This window comes from Rhinatrema bivittatum, chromosome 1 (assembly GCF_901001135.1).
Source record: "Rhinatrema bivittatum chromosome 1, aRhiBiv1.1, whole genome shotgun sequence".
Lineage (NCBI taxonomy): Eukaryota > Metazoa > Chordata > Amphibia > Gymnophiona > Rhinatrematidae > Rhinatrema > Rhinatrema bivittatum.
The window spans coordinates 808,556,611-808,578,425 of record NC_042615.1 but is presented as its reverse complement, the minus strand read 5'-3'; the positions used below and the strand labels follow the sequence as shown (position 1 = coordinate 808,578,425).

The 21,815-nt window shown below is 46.3% G+C and overlaps 1 protein-coding gene across 2 annotated transcripts in view; it reads left to right on the top strand.

Moving 5' to 3' along the window:
- The window catches only part of DCAF12 (DDB1 and CUL4 associated factor 12), a 136,473-nt gene that overhangs the window by 17,728 nt on the left and 96,930 nt on the right, over positions 1-21,815 (top strand). For both annotated transcript variants that reach the window (XM_029581189.1, XM_029581197.1), the window contains exon 2: positions 5,752-6,006. In XM_029581189.1, coding sequence (XP_029437049.1) covers positions 5,752-6,006 — 255 coding nt within the window. The remainder of the gene's footprint in view (positions 1-5,751; positions 6,007-21,815) is intronic.

Below are 21,815 nucleotides of genomic sequence, written 5' to 3'. Positions count from 1 at the left end.
AGTCTTTTCTGGCAAGAAGTCCATACCGAACTCAGTACCATCTTGGACACAATGATCCCCAGAGATTCTCAAATGGGTCTTTTTGGACTTCCAGGCAAGGACCTAGACAATATGGAAACTACCGACTTCTCCTTTTTGCGGAAAGCACTACTGGTTGGTCTACAAACGATAATGGCTAATTGGATGTCAACTGACCGACTGGTGAAAGCCCAGTGGTGCAACAGGATGAACAATTTAATGAGGTTTGAATACTTGACAGCGAAGGATACATCGAAGAAAGCTCTCCAAGCATGGGAGAAGATCTGGATGAAGTATTGGGTGTTATTTCCATTGGCTCAGAAAGACTCCTTTAAGTCTCTATTACAAATGAGATACACTGACGTTTTTAGAAAACTGTCCTAGCTACTGAGTAAACCGACTAATGCATTAAGTCTTGAACCCAAAGATGGGGGGGGATGGGGGCTTAGGGGGAAGATAATGGAAGGGTGTATACTGTATTTCAAAGTGGATTATTATATATGACCTAGGGAATGTATCTTGTTTATACTGCTTTTGTTGTAACTGCAAGAAGTCTGGACTGTTTGTACAATGGTTATTCTTTTTGTTTGACACTAACTTTATATGGACTATACGAGTTTATTATATATGAAAAAACCAATAAAGAAATATTGGAAAAAAAAGTTACCAATAAGTGCCCTGACCTCAGCAGTAATAGATAAGTATGAGAAAAATAAGTGTGAAAGCTTGCTGGGCAGACTGGATGGGCCGTTTGGTCTTCTGCCATCATTTTATGTCTTCCTTGGATCTAGCTGACGCGTACTTCTAAATCACCAGAGATTCCTGTGTTTTGCAGTTTTAGGAAATCATTACCAATTCAAGGCTCGGTCATTTAGGTTAGCAACAGCACTATGTATGTTCACAAAGGTAATTGTGGTAATGGCAGCCTTCCTCTGCAGGGCAAGTCTTTGGGTGTGTCCATACCTAGACAACTGGCTAATTGGCTGAATCCTTCCAAGAAAATTTCCAGGCATCTTGGAGAATTAGGTACTGAAAGGCCTAAGTTGAGTAGTCAACAAGGCTGCATCAACTGCAGCCTTCTTAATTGCTGCTATATCTAGGGACAAGATTTGATAGAAAAATAGGCAGAGTGCTTGATATCTTAGAGGATCAGCAAACTTTAATTGCAAGTAAGGAGCCTGAGAGACTCAAAAGCCCCACGGGTCCGGACATATTTGCAAATATTAGAATCTATGGCAGCCATTATAGAGGTGGTACTATGGGTAAGGGCTCATGTCAATGTAAAATCTGGGTTTGAGATGCTGCTTATATGATAGACCAGGAGGAGCTTGAAGTGATGGTTTGACAAAGTCAATTTGGAAATAGGGTTCAGCTGAGAACATCCAGATTGGACCATGGTAACAGACACGATGGGGGCACACTGTGAGGGTAAGGTAGCACAGGGTGCATGGACCCAGAGAGAAGCAAAATGGCCAATAAACTGCCTGGAAACCAGTGCCATCAGATTAGCACTGAAAGAATTAATCCCAAAGATAAAGGGGAAGACAACCAGAATATTCTGACTGTGCTACGGCCTATGGTAATAGGGAAGCAACCGGGAGCCGTCAAATAGCAAAGGAAGCGGATCCATTATAGAATGGGCAGAAGCAACTCTCCAAGATCTCTCGGCAGCACATATAGCAGGAGCTGACAACGGGAGAATGGGAGTTAGCCAGGGGAAGCCTTCAACCAAATAGTGGACAGAAAGGGATGCCCCCAGTGAGATCTAATGGCGACTCACAAGAAATTCAGGATTGTCTCCTATATGTATTCCCACCATGGCCAATGATAGGAAGAGTAATCAAACAAATTGCAGGTTATTCTGGGAGAGTTATTTTAGTAGCCTCAGATTAGGCAAGTAGCCCTTGGAACAAAGACCAGATCAGTCTCAAGGAAGGAGAGCATCTCAGAATTACTCAAAACAAGGGGTGCTATTGCACCAATGCCCTTAATCATGGAAGAGCCTGCACCATTCTGTCTTGTGGCTTGGCTCTTAAGAGGATGTTCACAGCAGGTAATAGCAACTTTTCTTAAGGCAAGGAAAAAGGCCACCTCCATAGTGCATTCCAGGATTTGGAAAATCTTCAAAAGAAGGTGTAGACTGAGGCAAGTGGCACTGTGTAAAACTAGCTACAATTCTGCAATTTCTCCAAGATGGCCTAGACTGAGTGCTAGCCCTGAATTTGTTGATGGTGCAAGCAGCAGCCATATCATGTTGTAGATGACAGATCAGAGGGAGTTCCCTAGCTTCACATCTGGATGTGGTGTGCTTCTTTAGGGGAGTGAAGCATATGTGGCCATCTTATACTTATGGGGGACCTGAACTATGTTGTGAAGGCTCATATGAGCCTTGAGGAGAGCCTTGATAAGACCTTACCATGAAGACTGTCTTACTGGTAGCAATCTGTTCAGTAAGAAGGATCTTTGAGCTTCAAGCACTATCCTGCTGGGTTTCCCTACTTGATTTTTCTCAAGGGGAAAAGTGGTGATTGGCACTGGACTAATCTTCTTACCAAATGTAGTGTCTGTGTTCCATCTGAACCATGTAGTCTCTTTCCCAGCTTCAGGAAGTCAGAATGCATTGGCAAAAAAAGAGGTCTGCGGTGACTGGATTTATGGAGAGTGCTACTTCGATATCTAAAGCCACAAATCCCATCCGCAGGTCAAGCAGACTCTTCGTGTTTGGAGGTGCCAGGAAAGACACAGCATCGTTGAAGGCATCCATTGCTTACTGGATTAAGGAGGCAATAGCTTCACTGTATATACTTAAAGGGAAACTGGTCCCAGGAGGACTAAAAATATGTTCCATGAGGGCACAGGTGGTGTACTGGGTGGAACATATATGCTGGTGGCATAAATGGATAACTATAAGGTAGCAAATTGATATCCATTGCATTCATTTGCCAAGCACTACAGACTAGACTTGCAAGCAAGGCAGGACATGGCTGTAGAACAGGGGTTCTAAAAGGAGCCCTAGCCTCCCTCGACCTGGGATACTTACTGCTTAGGTAACTGCTCTGATAGGGCAATGAGGAAGGTTAAATTAGGTCCTTACTTGCTAATTAACTTTCCTTGAGTCCTATCAAACTAGTCTAGAGCTCACCTGAAGATGGAAAGGGAATTAGTTGGAAACAAACCCCAAAAAACATAGAAAATGAGAATTGAGCCTTCCCCGTTATATGTATTATATTTTATACAGTATATAATATATACATTTGATTTCCAGACAGGAGTTGAGCCTGAGGAAAGAACAGGGAAGGCTCAATTCTCATTTTCTTTTGCCATTGCTAAGGAATGCATTGGGTTTTTTTTTTAAGATTCCAGGGGAGCTCAATAGTAATGAAAGTGGAAAAGGACAAAATGGTCCATCCAGTCTGCCTAGCAAGCTGCCACGCCGTACAGGTTACCCCATGTTTCTCTTAAGGGTAGCAACTGTCACTCTGTGCAGTTATTCGTTGAGCCTTCTTGAAAATTCAGACATTGCTGATGTTTTGCTTATGGAATTGGCTGTAGAAAGCAGTCTTATACTTTTTCACGTGTCTGCGTATCAGTACTTCAGACCGTAAAAGTGAGGGCCTGTGTTAGTGGTCCTCTTCCTAGTCTTCTTCCACATCCCCCATTCCCCCCACCCGCCATCAGAGAGGAGAGTGATGTAGTTGTGTCAAAAGCATCAAGGCTTATTGGATAAGAGCAGTAAGTCCTTGCCTTCTGTTAAGGTAGTATTTGCTGCTCCGTGCAGGCTATCTGCATGCTTAACAGTTCCCCAGTCTGTAACGGTCGGGGCTGTCATTGGTTGTTGCCGGAATCCAACTTTCCCTTTCCCTCTGCTCTTGAAGCAGAGAGCAATGTTGCAGTTGCATCAAAAGTATCAAGGCTTCTAAGGGTAGTAACCGCCACCCTCTTTTCTTCATTTCCATTCTCTAGCCTTTAGGGAGCCACAGTGTTTATCCCATGCCACTTTGAATTCTTTGAGTGTTTTCGTATCCACCACCTCTCCATGAAGAAATATTTTCTTGTGTTCTGAGTCATCCCTGCTGGAGTTTCATTTTGTGAGGCCTAGTTCTATTGATTTCTTTTCACTGGAAAAGGTTTTAAGTTTGTGCATCATTAAAACCTTTCAAATATCTGAAGGTCTGTATAATATTTCCCCTACATCTCTCTTCCTTGGCAAGAGGCTTCTCACGGCTTCTGCTATTGTACCTGACTATGTAGGCCAGTGCAAAGAGTTGTTCTGTACTGCCATCTGCAGGTAAGGAGGACAAATCCTACTTGTCTGAACAGATCTGACAGGACTCAAGTAAAGCAAATTAACAGGTAAGGCCCTAAATTAACCATTGTTGATTGTGTTTTCTTTTCTAATACCCATCCCTGTGCGCATTGTAAGATGTTGGCAGTCCAGTTAGCCAATCCAGTCTTTTTTAGATTCTACAAAATGGTGGAAGTTATAAAACTTTTGGTGATCAGTTAGTAGCAATACAGAACAGTACTGGTGTTCTCCATTTAGCAGGCTATTTGTTTTCTCAGCAGACAACCATTGTCCTCCTTTTCAGCCTTAACTTTTCCTGTGTCAGTTGCTTACTCCTGAGGGAATTCTGTGCAAAAAAATGTAAAAGTCTGTGCACAAAAACTTAATTCTGCAAATTTTATATTGGTCAAAATAACAAAATTAAATGACAATTTAAAATGTAATTAAAGACTAATACAGAGAAAAGTTATTACTTACAGATGCAGAATTTCCCTAGAAATTAACTGTAAGAGTGTCCCTTCCACTCGCTGTCCCTACTCCCCTGGTCACTTTGCCATCTCAGGCCCCAGTTCCTCCACCTGCCAGTATCTCTCCCCTCCACCTCAAGGCTCAACCCCTTCCACTCTATCGACAGTCCCAGAGTTTGACCCAGTTCTCAGTACTGCCCCTCACACAGGCTCCCTCTGTCCCTCCCTCTCTCACACACACATGCTCCCTCTAGTACACATACACACACCCTCAGTCTCTCTCTTTCTCTCATATATACAGGGCCCTCTCTCTTGCATACACACCCACACAAGCTCCCTTTCTCTTTCACACATACATCCTCCCACAGGCTACCTATGTCTCTCTTATGCAGCCCTTCACACAGGCTCTGTCTCACACATACATACTCTTTCACAATCTCCTCATATAGGCTCCCTCTCTCTGAAATCCACACTCAAGCATCCCCCCCCCCCCCCCCCGCTCTCTCACCCCCTCCCCCACATCCCTCTCCCTTTCCTCTCTCACACACACACACACACACGCTCTCTCACCGGGACCTTTATCTTTGCCGTGAGCGGAGCACACTCCATTCGTGGCACACGGGGGGCCTTCGTCTTCAAACGCTCTGTTCGCGGCATGCTGGGGTCTCCTCTGCTATTTTGTGCGCAGGGGGGAATTCTGTGCTCCACAGTAGCGCAGAATTCCCCCCAGGACTAGTTGTAGCCAGAGCAGATTGTGCCCCCAGTGCCATTTCCCTTTGCTTCTTTCTGCTTGGGCATTAGTGTTGTGTTCCCTTAAAATACATCTCGGGAGGTACTGGCTGAGGATGCTGTGGATGTAGCATTCACAGTCCTGGGGGGAGGGAATCCTAGTGATCACACAATGGCAGCAATTAGTGGCTGTATTTTCTCCAGCAGCCCATAACAGTGATGTCCATGGCTTTCTCTTTTTTTGTTTTGCAGCTTGGCTGGGATCACTTTGCACACAAAAGGAAGCGGCTTCCTCCCGTGAAGAGGTCTTTGGTGTACTACTTAAAAGGCAGAGAGCTCAAGGTTCAGGAAGATTCCAGCTACCGCCGCTTGTTGTGTGGATATGCTGCCCAGAAACTTCCCAGCCTCATGAAAGAGCGCGAATTCCATCTTGGGACCCTTAATAAAGTTTTTGCATCCCAATGGCTCAATCATCGGCAAGTGGTGTGTGGAACAAAATGCAATACAGTGAGTGACTTGTTTGGTCATTTTTTTTTTCTTTCTCAATATTGATGAATGTAGAATTTTATATAGATGTAATCTAGAATCTTGGGGTTCTGTGACATATCAGAAACTTTTTCTGTTGATAAGCAGGCTCAATTAGCCATGCTCCATGGATGATGACACTGGGGGACATGTTGTGGAGTTGTCTCTCAAGATAGTTTTATATGTACTGAGCATGCCCAGGACCTTCTGTGCAAACAACTTCCAGAACTCTTCAGTCTTTTTTTTTTTTTTCTCCATCTGCGCTTCACATGGACGCAGGAGATTGTCTCTCTACTTCACTGAACTTTAAAAAAAAAAAAAAAAAAAAAAAAAAAAGCAGTTTTCAGTGCTACAATGGCTTAATGCCCTACAGCAGGCTTCAAATATTGTGCTTGTGGTCATATGTCCATAACGGATGGTCATGCTGCTTCTTACATCTGCTTGGGCACCACATCATGACCAACCAAATTGCTGGGTTTACAGCCACAAGAGCTCAATGCCAGAGAACAGAAAAAAATAGCCTGACTATGAACAGATGTTCCTCCACCTACAGGTACTTTTTCGTTGGACGTTTCACCTACTTCACAGCCAGATTCTAAGAAACGCTGTGTCAGTACAAAGGGCCTTAACTAAGCATCCTTCCGAAAGCCCATAAAAAAAAAAAGCAGGTGCCAAAGAAGAGATCAGACGGCGCATCGCTGCTCGGCGCATTGTTTGCACATGACTTATCAAAGAAATCTTGTGCAGTTTACGTGCACTGCACAGCATCCGAGCATGGAGTGTAGGCACATGGCCCATCTGCTCGTGCTGCATCATCGCACGGGGCATAGACTTGCGGTGCATCACTGGTGGCACACAGCTCCTCTTCCAGGCACAATGCATCTTCAACGCCAAGAAACCCACGGAGCAAAACATCACAAATCAGACAGCAGAGTAGAGATTCAAATCTCACTCCCTAAGGCCTCCATCCATCTCAGACAGGGATTTGTTGAGGGACATTATTTTATTTATTTATTTTTTATATACCAGTTTACATTCAGGTAAGGTAGGTATTTCCCTATCCCCAGAGGGCTTACAATCTAAGTTTTGTACCTGAGGCAATGGAGGGTAAAGTGACTTGCCCAAGGTCACAAGGAGTGACAGCAGGACTTGAACCCTGGTCTCCTGGTTCATAGTCCACTGCTCTAACCACTAGGCTACTCCTCCTCCCTTATCTTAAGAGAAGCCATACTCCACTACCCAAGATGCCCATACCTATGCATCCATTAGGGCTACCTTTTTTTTTTTTTTTTTTGTAAATTATATGTTCCTATACGTACCCGGATCAGTCCAGACTGTGGGTTGAGCCTCCTTTCCAGCAGGTGGAGACAGACTAAAACTTGAAGGATATCCTATGTGAGGACAGAGCCTATGCTGTAACCCTTCAGTATTCGTCTTGTCTCCAGCAGGTGCAGCAGCTCACCCTTCGTTCTCTGCTTTAGGCTAGTCAGCCTTTCTTCTTTCCTCACGGATCAAGCAAGTACTTATTCTTACTTTCCGTTGCAGTAAAGGAACTTTTTCTTTAGAAAATTTTTCTTTTCTTCTGTGGGAGACTGTTCCGTCTCCCGACTCTTGCCGGTCTCAGGGGGGGGGCTTTGCCCTTGTGTGCTGCATAGCTGGAGTCCATCCCACTTTCAGGTGTGGGGACAGAGTCTCTCCGGGTCTCTTCCCCCCCCCCCCCCCCCCCCCCCCATCCACCGGCTGCCAAGAGGGTTTAGAACCTGACTGCTGCGCTCAGTTTAAAAAAAAAAAAAAGTGAATAAATATTTAGAAGAGGAATTTTCACTTTTATAAGTTGCAGGTATTCCCCTACCTTCAGCTTATTTGCAGCAGTAGACCAGTATTTTTTTTTCTTTTTCTGGTCTCAGGAGGCTTGAACTGTCAGCCAGACACGTAGAGATGTGAATCGGAACCAGAATCGGATCCGATATCAGTTCCGATTCACATCTCTACCAGACAGGCAGGAGTCAGCAGGATTCCCCCCTGCTTCACTCCTGGCCTCCAGGCTGTCAATCAAACATTTTCTCTGCAGCCTTTTTTTCTTCAGAGTGGCTCTCTCTTTGCCGCGGCAGGCAGCCTGCCTCTTCTCTGCCAGCCCCCGTAGAGTTTTTTGCGAGGGGGGCTTCTTCTATGCCTCTCTGCCGGGTGGGGAAAGTCCCTCCTCGGCAGGGAAGGCAAATTTAGCAAGGGGATCGAGTCCCCAGAGCTTGGCCAGGCCGTTCCCGGGTCGGGAAGCCCGGGAACGGTGGCCATTTTGGATTTTTATCAGCTCCATTTTCGGAGCTCCCTGGGGCTGGGGGGCTGATTTTATTTTATTTTATTTTTTTTGCAGCTACCCCCCGATTTGAGCCCCCAGGAAGGGTTTTTTGTCACCCCCTCGCCTCCCCCTTCCCCTCCCCCACCCGGGATATTTTGGGCTCGTTTTTTATGTGCATTTTCCCTCTTGCGTAAATCCCCTTTAGTGAGCATGCAGGAGGAGGTGGAAGGTCCCCCCTTGACCCCCCCCCCCCCCCCCCGGGACAAAACAATATAAAAAAAAAAAAAAAAAAAGTAAATAATAAAATAACATTTCCCCACTCCATGCCGTTGACAGTTCGACCGGCTAAGGAGCCCCCGGGGTCCCTTGGGGCGCGGGTGGTCCCGGAGGTGCCCCCCTCCCTGACCCCCCGGCGGATCCGGTACTCCCGGATCCTATCATCAAATCCAGCTGCGTAAGCTACCCTTCCACTCCTGGTGCCCCGGTCCTGCCGGGATTCAGGTTTTCGGCAAGCACCTTCCCCTTCCTCCCACGCCCAAACAGTTGCACCTGAGGCATTGGGAGGCTCCCCGGCCAGGCCATGCCCTGAACAAGCTCCCCCTCCTGGTAGCATGCTTCGTTTAAAAAAACCCCCCAATAATCCCTCCGTGGACTACTTATGCGGTCACGTTTCAGAAGGGTTTTCCCGGCCCCGGTACGCCTGCTCGAGGCTCATGTGAAGCGCACTTTGATGTTCTAGCGCCAGGGGTGTGTTCCACTATTTGCTGCAGTTTCCTGCTGCTGTCAGGTCTCAGATGGGGTCAACGTCAATTTTCCTCTGTGCCCGGGACCTCCCGTGGCCAGAGGCTTTGCATTCGACCCTTCTCCGCCTCCAGCCAAAGGCGATTGCCTCGGCGATGTCCGCCACACGGCTCCTCTAGCTGCGCCTCTGGTCGACCACTCCGGCCTTCACAGCCCGGTGGGGTACGTTGCCGTTCAAAGGTAAGCTGTTCCTTGTCCAGGACCTTGAGAATCTAGGGATTCCTTAGGGGAAAGTAAGGGCCATCAGCTCCCGGTGGCCCATCCGAACCCATCCCGGTCCTTTATACCCTCTCGTCCACGCTTTCAGGGCCAGAGGCGGTATACCCCAGGCGGGCACGGTGACTCCTCAGGGGGTTTGTTCCTTCTTGATCGCAGTTTTTGTCGCAGCATTCTTGTGGGCGCCATCCCTTTCGCGAGGGTTAGCCCACGCTCTCAATCCTTCCGCCTGCACACACTCTCTGGAGTTTCCTTGCCTCATTCTTCGGTCCCCTTCTGGGGCGGTCGCCTTTCCCTGTTCTCCGCGGACTGGGTTCAGATCCTGTCGGACCAGTGGGTCCTCGAAGTTCTCAGATACGGGTATGTCTTCGCTTTCCTTGAGTTTGTCGGGATCTTTTTCTGTTTCCCCATGCGGTCGGTCCCTGCGACACACGGTGGAGCAAACCCCCGCCAAGCTCCTGTGACTGGGCGCAGAGGCCCCGGTTCCAGACTGCGTACTTGCCGCAGGCCATTATCCTATTTTCTTCGTTCAATCTTAGACCTCACGAGTCAACCGGGCTCTCAAGGTCCCACTTCTCCGCATGGGCACCCTGTGAGCATACTCGTGCCGTCTTGCCCCGGGGCATTCCTCGTCCCCCTTGTTTTTCACAGTGGCATATTCCATTTTCCGTTTCATCGTGGCTGCCATAGTCTCTTCGCATTCGCGTCCTCCACCGGGACTTCGAGTTCCGGGCGCTTCCCTTTGGTTTCGCGACGGCACCTTGCATCTTCACCAATGTCTGGGTGTTGATGGCAGCAGCTCTCCGCCAGGCAGGACTCCTTGTCTACTCTTATCTAGATGTCTGGCGCGTCAGGGCCAAGGCGGAGGTTCTTTGCCGGCGGTCGGTGTATCACGTGCTAGCTCTTCTTGCGTCTTTGGGGTGGATACTAAATTTCTCTAAGAGCAATCTTCAGCCCTTCCCGGAGTTAGAGTACCTGGGAGCCCACTTCCTCACCCAGGTAGGTGAGGTCTTTTTGCCTCACGCGCGGGTCCTCCAGTTGTTCGGCCAGTTTGTCTGCTCTTGCTGCCTTCTCCGATGGCTTGTGCCTGCCTGCAGATCTCGGGCTCCTTGGCCCTTACCGTCGACCTAGTCCCTTGGGTTTTTCCTCATATGCGACAGTTCCAGACAACTTTGCTGTCCCATTGGCAGCCAGTGGCGACACAGTTTCACACTCCTTCCGTTGTTTGGGCTCTACCGTCGCCGCTTTGCTGTGGTAGCTTCCCCTCCCTCATTTGCTACCGGGACTGCCTCTCCAAGTCCCTCAGTGGGCGATAGTAACCGCAGACACCTGTGTCTCGGGCTGGGGTGTGGTCTGCCTCTCCCAGTATGCCCAGGGGATCTGGCCAGCGGCTCCGTCTTCCTGGCACTTCAAGCGGTTGGAGGCTCGGGCGATGTTTCTCGCTCTTCTAGAGTTTCTTCCCCTCATCTGCAGCGAGGCGATACGAGTCTTGTCTGACAACTCCACTGCCGTGGCTTCCATCCGTCGCCCAGGAGGCGCCTGCAGTCTGCTGGTGGCCCTGGACACCAGCCTTCTCTTCGCCTGGGCCGAGCGACATCATCTACAGTGCCCGGCGGTCTCCCACTCCTTGGGCAGGGGAATGTTCAGGCTGATTTCTCAGTCGTCAGTTGCTCACTCCCGGGAGGTGGACACTTTTTGAAGCAGCCATGGATTTTCGCATCGCCAGGTGGTCCCCTCCCACCTGGGCCTCTTGGCGACTCTTTGCAATACCATGGCAACTTGGTTCTTCCACTGGAGGGACCATGGCTCGGCGGGCGTGGATGTTCTGTCTCTCCCTTGACCGGTGGGCGTCCTTCTCTACGTGTGTGGTCTCTGGTCGGGAAAGTTCTCAGGCGAATAGAACTCCATCTGGGTCCCGTGCTTCTGCTAGTCCCCGAGTGGCCGCGTAGGCCGTGGTTCGTGGATTTTTTTTCTCATGGTGACGGACGTTCCTCTGCGGCTTCGCCATCTTCCTCGGCTCCCTAGTCAGGGACCTGTATTTTTCGTCCAGGCCGATCACGCTTGTTTAGCGGCCTGGCCTTTGAACGATGACGTCTCCGGCGCAAGTGCTATTAGGAGGAGGTCTTCTCCGCCTGGCTGCGGGCCCGGAAACAGTAGACTTCTCTGGACTACATGCGTATCTGGAACGTGTTTGAGGCTGTTTGTGTGGAGTCGGGTTTCTCAGCGTACTCCGTCCTGATCTCGTTAGTCTTTTCTTTTCCAAGACAGTCTCTCCGAGGATCTTTCCTCTCGTTCTCGGCACGTTTAAGTCTTCCCTCTCGGCTCTCTCCTGGGTCGGGTGGAAGGTCGCCTCTGAGCGGTCACACCCGGCTGCGATTTTCTGCTTCTGGGCATCAAACATCTCCGTCTGCCTTCGCCGCCGCTTGCCCGTCATAGAGTTTTTCATCTGGTTCTTTCAGGCCCCCTCTGCGGCTCTGTTCGAACCTCTCCGTCGCGCTACCTTGAAGGCTCTTCCGCTTAAGACTGGCTTCTGGTCTCTATCTCCTCTGCTCGTCTGAGTTCGGAGATCCAAGCGCTGTCCGGTCAGGAACCTCTTTGCGTTCTTCCGACTCCGGGGTATCTCTCGTACGGGCCCTTCCTTCTTGGTGCAGGTTCTTCTAACCTCCATGTCCACCAGTCGGCGGAACTCCCCGTATTTCCCCTGCGACTAGTGACTATCTTTGTTACCTTAATGCCTTACGAGTTCTACATCGCTACCTCCTGGTTCCCAATGGCCTTCATGTTTCGGTCCATCCTTTGTCCTCTTGAGTGGGTCCAATCGGGGTAAGCCGGCTTCTGAGTCTGCTATAGCGCGCTGGTTGAAGGCAGCAATCTCCTCGGCTTATCTTTGTCATGCTTGGGCGGTTCCCGAGGGTCTAACGACTCATTCACTACGTTCTCGAGCTACTTCCTGGGCGAACATTCAATTGTTCTCTCCGTAGGAGATTTGCAGTGCTGCCATTTGGACGTCCTTACCTACTTTTGATCGACACTACCGCCTGGCTGTGCGAGCTCCGCTCTTTGGTTCTTTTGGTCTACCAGTGCTTCGAGCGGGACTGTCTCGATCCCACCTGGTTTAGGGGAGCTTTGGTACATCCCACAGTCTGGACTGATCCGGGTACGTACAGGAAAAGGAAAATTAGTTCTTACCTGTTAATTTTCGTTCCTGTAGTACCACGGATCAGTCCAGACGCCCTTCCCCATTTGTCTCTCTTTCTGTCCTCTCGAAGCTTGTTCTTGCAGGTTGCAGTTCTTTTTAAGACGTCATTTTGTGCAACAATACTGAGCAAATACACCGGAAGCCTTCGTTGTCCCAAGTACCAAGTATATGCAAGAGCAGTTAGGCATAACATGTTTTGTTCATTGTTCTACAGTTGCTCTATTGAGCTTTATGGTTGCTTGCTTGATCCTACTCTGGTTTTGTTATTTTCTGCTTTGACATTCGTTATACTGAAGGGTTATAGCATAGGCTCTGTCCTCACATAGGATATCCTTCAAGTTTTAGTCTGTCTCCACCTGCTGGAAAGGAGGCTCAACCCACAGTCTGGACTGATCCGTGGTACTACAGGAACGAAAATTAACAGGTAAGAACTAATTTTCCTTTGCAAGAAGACACAAAGAACAATACAAAAAAAAAAAAGATACAATAAACATTACCCAATCCCACAAAGGTTCAGTATCTTTTTTTTTGGACTCAGTATAGTACAAACCTGAAGCTTACTCATCTGAACATATGATCATGCTGCAACCTTCCCCCCCACCCCCATAGGGAAAGGTGATCTAAGCAACATATTACATAGCAGTACCAAACTGCACACAATGAAGTCCGTCTGTTCCCCCCCCCCCCCCCCCCAAAAGCTCATAGGGCTGAGAGCAGATTGGGTGTTACCTTCAAGAAGTTCCAGCCTGTAATTACTCAGATATAGCTTGGGGACCAACCAGGCTCCTGAAGACATTTCAACCAGGAAATAAATGGGCCCCATATCCTCTGGAAACTAGACATGGTATGATTCTTAAACGCTGTGAGCCGATATCTTCTCCATTCGCAGAAGAACTGACTCTTTTGAATACTGGATTTCCAATGAGCCGCTAATTAAAAAAAATAAATAAATATAGATATATCTTTATAGATAGATAGATATATATATATATATATATATAGAGAGAGAGAGAGACCTATTTAAATTGAGTAAATCACATTCAGGGGTACATATCACAGACTCTAACAAAATTTCTGAAATAACTGTAGATATCACCCCCCAAAACAGAGTGATTTTAGGGCACTCCCACCTCATGTGAAAAAAGATGCCCCTCTTCCTGCACCCTTTCCAGCATAAATTATCCCTATGGGGATAGGCCTTATGAATCCTTACGGGTGAGAGATGCCATCGCAACAATACTTTTATTCTCAGTACAGCCGAAAAGGAGCACTTCATAGTGTTATAAAAAAATACTGTTCCATTGGTCCTCTGTCAGGGTGCGAATCAGGTCCTTCTTCCATGTTTTGACAAATGTTGATTTGTCCACCAGATCTGTATTAAAATACCTATATAAACAGGAGATCAGGCCCTTCATTCTCTTGGCCTGATTACGCCAATGTTCGAATTGTCCTACCCAGAGATAATTTGGAGATATGGGAACACATCGGACAAGGATAGCTGAAACCTATCCTTGAGGATAGGGAAGGCTAGAAAGGTGCCTGATTCCCAGAGCTGACCTAACTGAGTAAGCCCTTTCCCTGCCCAAGAAAAGAATGAGAGCATCCCCCACCCCCGCTGGAAAGGAAACATTATGCTGAATTGCAGAGCTAAAAAAAAATATCTGGGAGAACCCACCAATTGTGCACGCCAATGATGCCCCAATCTCAGAGAGGTAGCCGTAGCAGGGGGCAAGCATAATGTGGGATGCCAGGTCTCCTGTGGCTGCCAAGGCATCGCCCAAAAGGGCATTTTACCAACCAGGGCTTGTTCCAATATCAATATCACCCAGGGCTTTTGTTCTCCCTTTTTACTCCAATCAAGTTGCGCTGCCACATAGTACCAATCGAGAAGTGGTACCCCTAAATCCCCCTTTAATTTGGGCTTGTACATGATATTCCTGGTGACTTTAGGATGCCTATGCTTCCAGATAAATGCAAAAAATCGCTGTTGCCACTGCTTTAACACAGCTGAAGATAGGTATATAGGTAGGGATTTACACAAGTATCACATTTTTTGTAATACATTCATCTTGCTAGGCAGAATTGCTTCTATACAGGTGAGGGATAACCCTGATCATGTGTCTAAATCATGGAAGATTTTGTTAAGGAGGGGTTTGTACTTAAGTTTCAAAAGGTCATCAAAATTATTACTATGAACCCCTAAATATTTATCTTCTGAGGTGCCCACCTGAAATGAAAAGCTGCTTTCAACCGAGGAAGATAATTAGCAGAGGTGGAGATATTCAACAGCTCAGACTTCTCTACATGTAGTTTAAATCCAGATACTTTGCTAAACTCCTGCAAAATATTCACTGCCCCTGCCAGCGACTGTTCTGGAGAGAACAACATAAACAGGATGTCATCCGCAAAAAGGGAAATTTTGTAATCAACCCCTCCCACTGCCACCCCCGTAGTATAGAAGAGTTACGTATCCACGTAGCGAATCATTCTAAAAATAAAGCAAAGAGCAGGGGGGCAGCCCTGCCGAGTTCCTCATTGGATCTCAAAAGGGTCTGAATAAAAACCATTAACCTTTACCCTTGCCGTTGGGGCATTAGACAGCTATTTTAACCAGTTAAAGAAAGAGCCAAATCTTCTCTAAAATGTTGAACAGGAAGGGCCATTGCACTAAATTGAAAGCTTTCTCAGGGTCCACAGATAAAAATACCGCTGGAATTCTTTTTCTTCACCCACCAGATAAGATCAATAATTTTGCACACGTTAGCCATCCTACTCCGGATGAATCCTGCCTGATCTGGATGAACTAATCGAGCCATTACTCTGTTCAAACAGGTAGTCAAAAATTTAGCCAAGATTTTGAGATCTACATTAATTAAAGAGAGAGGACGATATGACCCGCATAAGGACAAGTCTCTCCCAGCTTTGCCTAATATAGAAATTCCCGCTGTATTTGCACCCTGAAGTAAAGGGTTACCCTCCCTTAATGAATTAAACATTGCCCTTAATGGATTGATTATAAATGTAGAGAATTTCTTATAAAATTGAGGCGTGTAACCATCTAGACCTGGAGTCTTATTTGCCTTAAGATCTTTGATTACTTGTTGTATTTCAAAGATTGAGATTTCCTGATCAAAACTTCTTTTCTCTTCCTCAGTAAGACTCTGAAGATCAGTATGGGACAGAAAGGATCTAATCTGAGCAGTGGAAATGGAGGGATCTGCACTGTACAAGTCCCCATAAAAATGTTGGAACCTCTTCCTAATATCAATAGGTGATGTCAGTAGGGAGCCGTCTTTATCATTTATCCCCATAATCTGATTTTGTGAGATGCGCTTTTTTAAATTGGTGAGCTAGCAGTCGGCCAGACCTATTACCCCATTCAAATTTTTCTTGCTTTACCAAGCTGAGCTGTAGCGCAATTCTATCCATCTCCAATGATTACAAAGCAGCCATTGCCCTTTGTAATTGTAAAAATATTGATTTTGAAAGGGCTTTTTTGTATTGGACTGCTAATTGTGTTATTTCTGCTTGTAATGTCTGATTCTTGTATAGTTTCTTTTTTCACATAAGACGCTCTGGAAATTAATTGTCCACGCACTACTGATTTAAGGCAATCCCACAATAAGGTGGGATTTACCCCAGCCACTCATGTCTGTCTATGTAATCAGAGATGTTATCTTCCAGCTGAACACAAGTCATCATCTAAAAGCATATCAAGATTCCAGAAGCGGCTCCCTGAGACTGCTCCCCTGCACAAAAAATCCAACCATATAGGAGCATGGTCAGTCCAAGTGATGGAGCCTATCTCCACACCCGTAATCCTACCAACCATGATTGTATCTACTAGAAAGAGATCTATCGAATATGAGTTGTGAGGGTTTGAGTAGAATGAATAGTTCCTGATATCAGGGGACCGCTGCCTCCAGATGTCAATCAAATCCCATCGTTTCATAAGAGATTTCAGACATTTGTGATGTGGATTGGCCCCTAAACCTTCACCTCCCGAATTATCTAATTTTGGGGGGAGGGAGATAGTCATATTAAAATCTCCTGCTATTATGAGGTATCCATTCCCCCCTCCTTTTCAAGTAACTGGGATAAGCTATCAAAAAAGGGACCCTGCTCTACATTGGGAGCATAAACATTCAATACAGTATACACTTCTCCCCCATCACAGATTTCACCAGTAAAAAATCTACCTTTTAAGTCAACCACTGAGCCACTAATGGAACAATCAAAGGACTTCAGGAATAAAATGCCCACCCCTGAGTGTTTTGTCTCCTTTGATGCTGGCGCAAAAAAACAGGAAGAGAACATGGACCATGCTATAACATGTTCATGGCGACATTTTAGACGTTTCCTGCAATAGCACCACAGAGGTCCCAGAATCTTAAGAACATAAGAAATTGCCATGCTGGGTCAGACCAAGGGTCCATCAAGCCCAGCATCCTTTTTCCAACAGAGGCCAAACCAGGCCACAAGAACCTGGCAATTACCCAAACACTAAGAAGAACCCATGCTACTGATGCAATTAATAGCAGTGGCTATTCCCTAAGTATAATTGATTAATAGCCATTAATGGACTTCTTCTCCAAGAACTTATCCAAACCTTTTTTGAACCCAGCTACACTAACTGCACTTGACTCTCAGATGTTAGGAATTGACTCTCAGATCTTAGGAATTGTCTCTTGCGGTGAGAATTCAGCCCCTTTACATTCATGGATAATATCCTAATATGAGCCATCATGTGCTATGTGTATCACAGACTTATGTACTGTCTGGGGAGAAGGCTCAAACAGATTAAGATGAAATAATCGCGCCCCCCCCCCCCCCCAGGCAGAAGCCTGCCACTCTTGGCCGTACACTCATTCCTTCACCTTTTGTAGGACCATCTTACCCAAAGTACTTGTAAATAAAACATAAAAAGATAATATCGAGGCAAATAATATCAACAAAATTAACCATAATAATCGCCCCCCTCCCACCCCAGATCCATCCGCTACTGCAATGTAGCAGAACTGCCATCGCAGATGGAACTGGTAAGCTACACAGAGCACTAAGCCAACCTCCCTCAAGCCCCCATCCCATATTAATAATTGCAAATGTCCACCCCCCACACAGTCAAACCATCCATATAATGGGTAATCATTCATATGTGCAAACAAACTGTCCCTCCACCCAGCCAGTATTTGGTCCGAAACAGACTTTTTTGGAAAGAACTGAATTGTCAAAGTTCAGTCAAGGCCAGAGTCTTTAACCAGTATGGGATCTCCCGAGTGCTGTCGCAGCCACCTTCCACCTTTCCCCATTCTTTTCCAACGTGGGGTCTCTTCACGCGCTGATGTAGACTGGACAATAGAAGAAGCCATCATCTTGACCGTGACCCTGCTGACTTCAAAATGGCCGCTGCCTCAATGATCTTGTTGGCTTTGGATATGGTGCCCCGGATCTTAATGGCTATCCCGAAGGGGAACAGCCAACTGTACTTGAAGCCTTCCTTCCATAGGATTGAAGTTATCTCTTGGAATTCCAGGCTTTTCTTGATGGAAATTGGAGATAAGTTGTCAAACACTGAGATAGAATGGGATTTCCAAATCCAAGATTGCTGGCGCTGGGCTATCGCAATCACCCTCTGCTTAACCGGGAAGTGGAGGAAACATGCAATGATGACATGGGGCCTATTACCAACCCTCTCCACCAGCGATCGATGTGCTCGCTCGAGTTCAATGGATGGTAAATCACTCAAAGTTCCATTTGAATTATCCTGCTCCAGAAAAAATAAGCAGAGCTGTTTTACTACCGCATGGCAGTTCCTGGACTCTTCTGTTTCTAGGTCCTCCAGCTTTGATTGTTAGTTGATGTCCCACAGTTGTAGCTTATCGCATAGGTTTTGTAACCTATTTATTTTGTCTGCTTGGGTATCTAGCCGGGTGTCACATTTGTCGACTCTCTGGTCTGTCTGCCATTTCCTCTCTCAAGTCTGATATTTCAATCAATTAGGGCTTATTATCTTTCATTTCTTTTCTTATTTCCCCAAACCATTGGCAAAATTTCTCCCGCAGTGGTATGTCTGGCTGTGATAATATTGTATGACCTGCAGCCTTGTCTATCTTTGTCGGCAGCGTCTGCCATCTCTACCTCTGCCGACCCGCCATGTTCTTCCACATCCAGCATGGCTTTTGTGTAAGAATACTGCTTGAAATCGGGCCCCTTCTTTTTGGAAGTCATCTTTATGAGATAGGGAGACCGTCCTGTACAAAAAGGCAGCCTCTTTTAGGGTGGATGTACGATGATGCATTCAGATGTTTGTTTATTTATTATTTATTTATTTCTTTTGTATACCGACATTCGATCGAGATATCACATCGGTTTCCAGGTAACAAGTTGAATAGGGCGAGATCTGCCCTATTTTACATTTAACAAGATAACAATTAATTAAACTATTGAAGTAATAACATTGTAACATATGAATACATATGAATACAAATGAATGTGAGTGTAATTTGGGGCATATGTTAGCTTTGTGAAAGAGGGAGCTCGAGGTTAAGTAGCCATCCTGTCCGCTGATGACACCAGCCCCCAGGGCTACCTTTCTACCCTCTTTTAGCCACAGTGCCACAACCCATATTAGTGTCCGCCATGGAGCAGCATAGCTGCCGGCTGCAAATCCTAGACCCAATTTCTTCTGTCATACTGATTTTCACTTCTGGAGTTACAGATAAAGTTTTGTGCCTGAGGAAAATGTTCTGTCGCCATCACCTGGTAAGCATTCATATCAGGCTGTTGAACAAATTACAGAAATAGTGAGGGTTTTTATACTAATTTTCTCAATTTCCGTCACCTTTTCCGCTGGCCTATCCGATTCTTCCACTTAAAGAGAAGATAATGCCAGGAGTTCTACCTCTTCCTCTTTTTCTGACAGTTACTTTCCTGAGGATCTGCCACTTCCTCCAAGTCCGGGGGAGCATTTACCACCTGCCTCCCCACTGCCTTTATCTTTAGACATCTCCCTAGGAGAGTCCCCCAATAGTTTTGTGGGGCTGCCATCTGATTCCCCTGATGAACCACCAGAACATACTTCACCTCCAGAAGACCTAACCTGTTTCAGGTTTGTGAAGAATTTGGGCTCTGTTCTAAAATTAGAACTTAGGAAGGAGCCGGATCTAAGAGTAGAAGTAATGGGTCTGCTAAAGATTTTGGATATTTCAGCAGAACCCTCCATTTTACCATCCCATAAGGTATTAGACACTCTCCTCCTGAAAAAATGGGAGATTCCTTATTCAGGATCCACCATGGCTAAAAAGTAGACTTAAACATTTAAACTAAAAAAAACTCCCCAAGAACTGGGCAGATACAACTCCCTCACAACTTAGTTGTAGCCAAGTCTGCAATGAAAAAGGCAAAGAAGATAAGACTACATTTGTATGCACCACCTGGGAGAGATCACAAACTCCTAAATGACTTTGGGAAGAAGATCTTCCAAGGAATCATGTTGGCGGCTAAGAGAGAACACAAGTTCTATATAGTGCAATACGATTGCGTGCAAACTCTAAAGCCATATGTATGTTTGGAAGCTGACAAGCCTGTCACACCTCAGCCTCTTCTTGACCTTGAAGATCTTCAACATATTCATTGCTCAGTATATGAGGTATTTGACACCACTTCTAGAATCTCTGCAGTATCAATTGGTGCTAGAAGAATGTGGATAAGGTCCAGGGAAGATGTCAATGAAAAGCTGGCTGATCTGCCATTCTCAGATGATCTCTTCCGCGACAAGTTAAAGGATACTGTGTTTAGCTTAAGGAGCAGAACTTAGCAATTTAATCGCTATCGTCACAAAGTGATCAGGGACCATCCGGATGGCAATTCTACCAACAGTACAAATGCCCAGGAAAAACTTCCACTCTTTCTAACCCGACCAACCAGTTTACTACCAACAAAGCTGGCAGAAACCCCCACAGCTTGTGCGCATAAGCCACATTCGCATCCTTCCAGGAAACCTCAACAGGGTTTTTAACTATTCCACAATAACAAATCTCTGTTGGGGATGGAATCCAGCATTGTCAACAAGCCTGCGGGTAGATCACCATGGACCAATGAGTTTCTCAAAATAATTCAACAGAGCTATTATCTAAATTTTGTACACCAGCCCAAGTTGCTGCACTTCCATGTCACAGCCAACCATTCCCAACCTTCTAACTCTCCTCAAGCAGGAGATGTGCACATTAATTGCCCAGGAGGCATGCAAAGCATCCCAACTCAGGATTACAACAGGGGTTTTTATTCCCACTACTTCCTCATCCCCAAGAAAACAGTTCTCCAACCAATTCTGGACCTCCTATCCTTAAACATCTGTCAGGAGAAATTTCAAGATGACTTCCCTAAATACCAATTTGCCCTTCATCCAACCCAATCGACCTGGATGCGTTCCCTCAATCTGAAAGATACATATCCTCACATTCCAATCCACTCCTCCTCCTGGCGTTACTTCTGTTTCCCGAGTGGCTCACTTCCACTATCAATACAAGGTCCTCCCATTAGGAGTCTCCTCTGCCCCAAGAGTCTTCACAAATTGTTTAGCAATGGCTGTGGCACACCTCTTTTGCTCAAGGATATGAATAATCCCCCTACCTGGATGACTGGCTAATGGTAGCAGCAAACAAACCAACCCTTTGGTCTCACAGGGAGCAGCCTATACTATGTGTGGAGAAGTTGGGGTTTCTCATCAATTATGAAAAGTCAGTACTCCCCCCGCCCCCCACCCCTTCAAAACAAATATGGTTTATTGGGGCGGATAGATTCCATCAGTACCAGCTCGAATCTCCCTCACAACTGAGCCCGTAAACTTTGATATGCAATGCACAAACTTGTGTGCCACAGGAAAACCTCAATTTCGATATGTCCTAGTCCTATGCGGGCATATGGCAGTTTCCCTTCATGTAGTCTCCCTAACCAGACTACACATGTTTTGGTTACAGTGGGAACTCCAGAGTCAGTGGTACCAGTGTCTTCTTCCTTTGTTGAACAAAACAAGATTGACAAAGCCAATGGCTCAGGAAATTGAGTGGTAGCTACAACTATGTATACTACTCGACAGTGCTCCTTTACATCTTTTCCGCACCAGCTAATTTTAAGACGCCTCTTCAGGCTTACCTTCTCCACTTCAAAACACAAGGCCTATGGAATCAGGAAAAGCAAGCACACTCAAATCTAGTAGAACTCCGAGCCATGCACAATGCTCTCAATGCCTTCCAGCATCTTCTTCGTGGATCCTCCCTA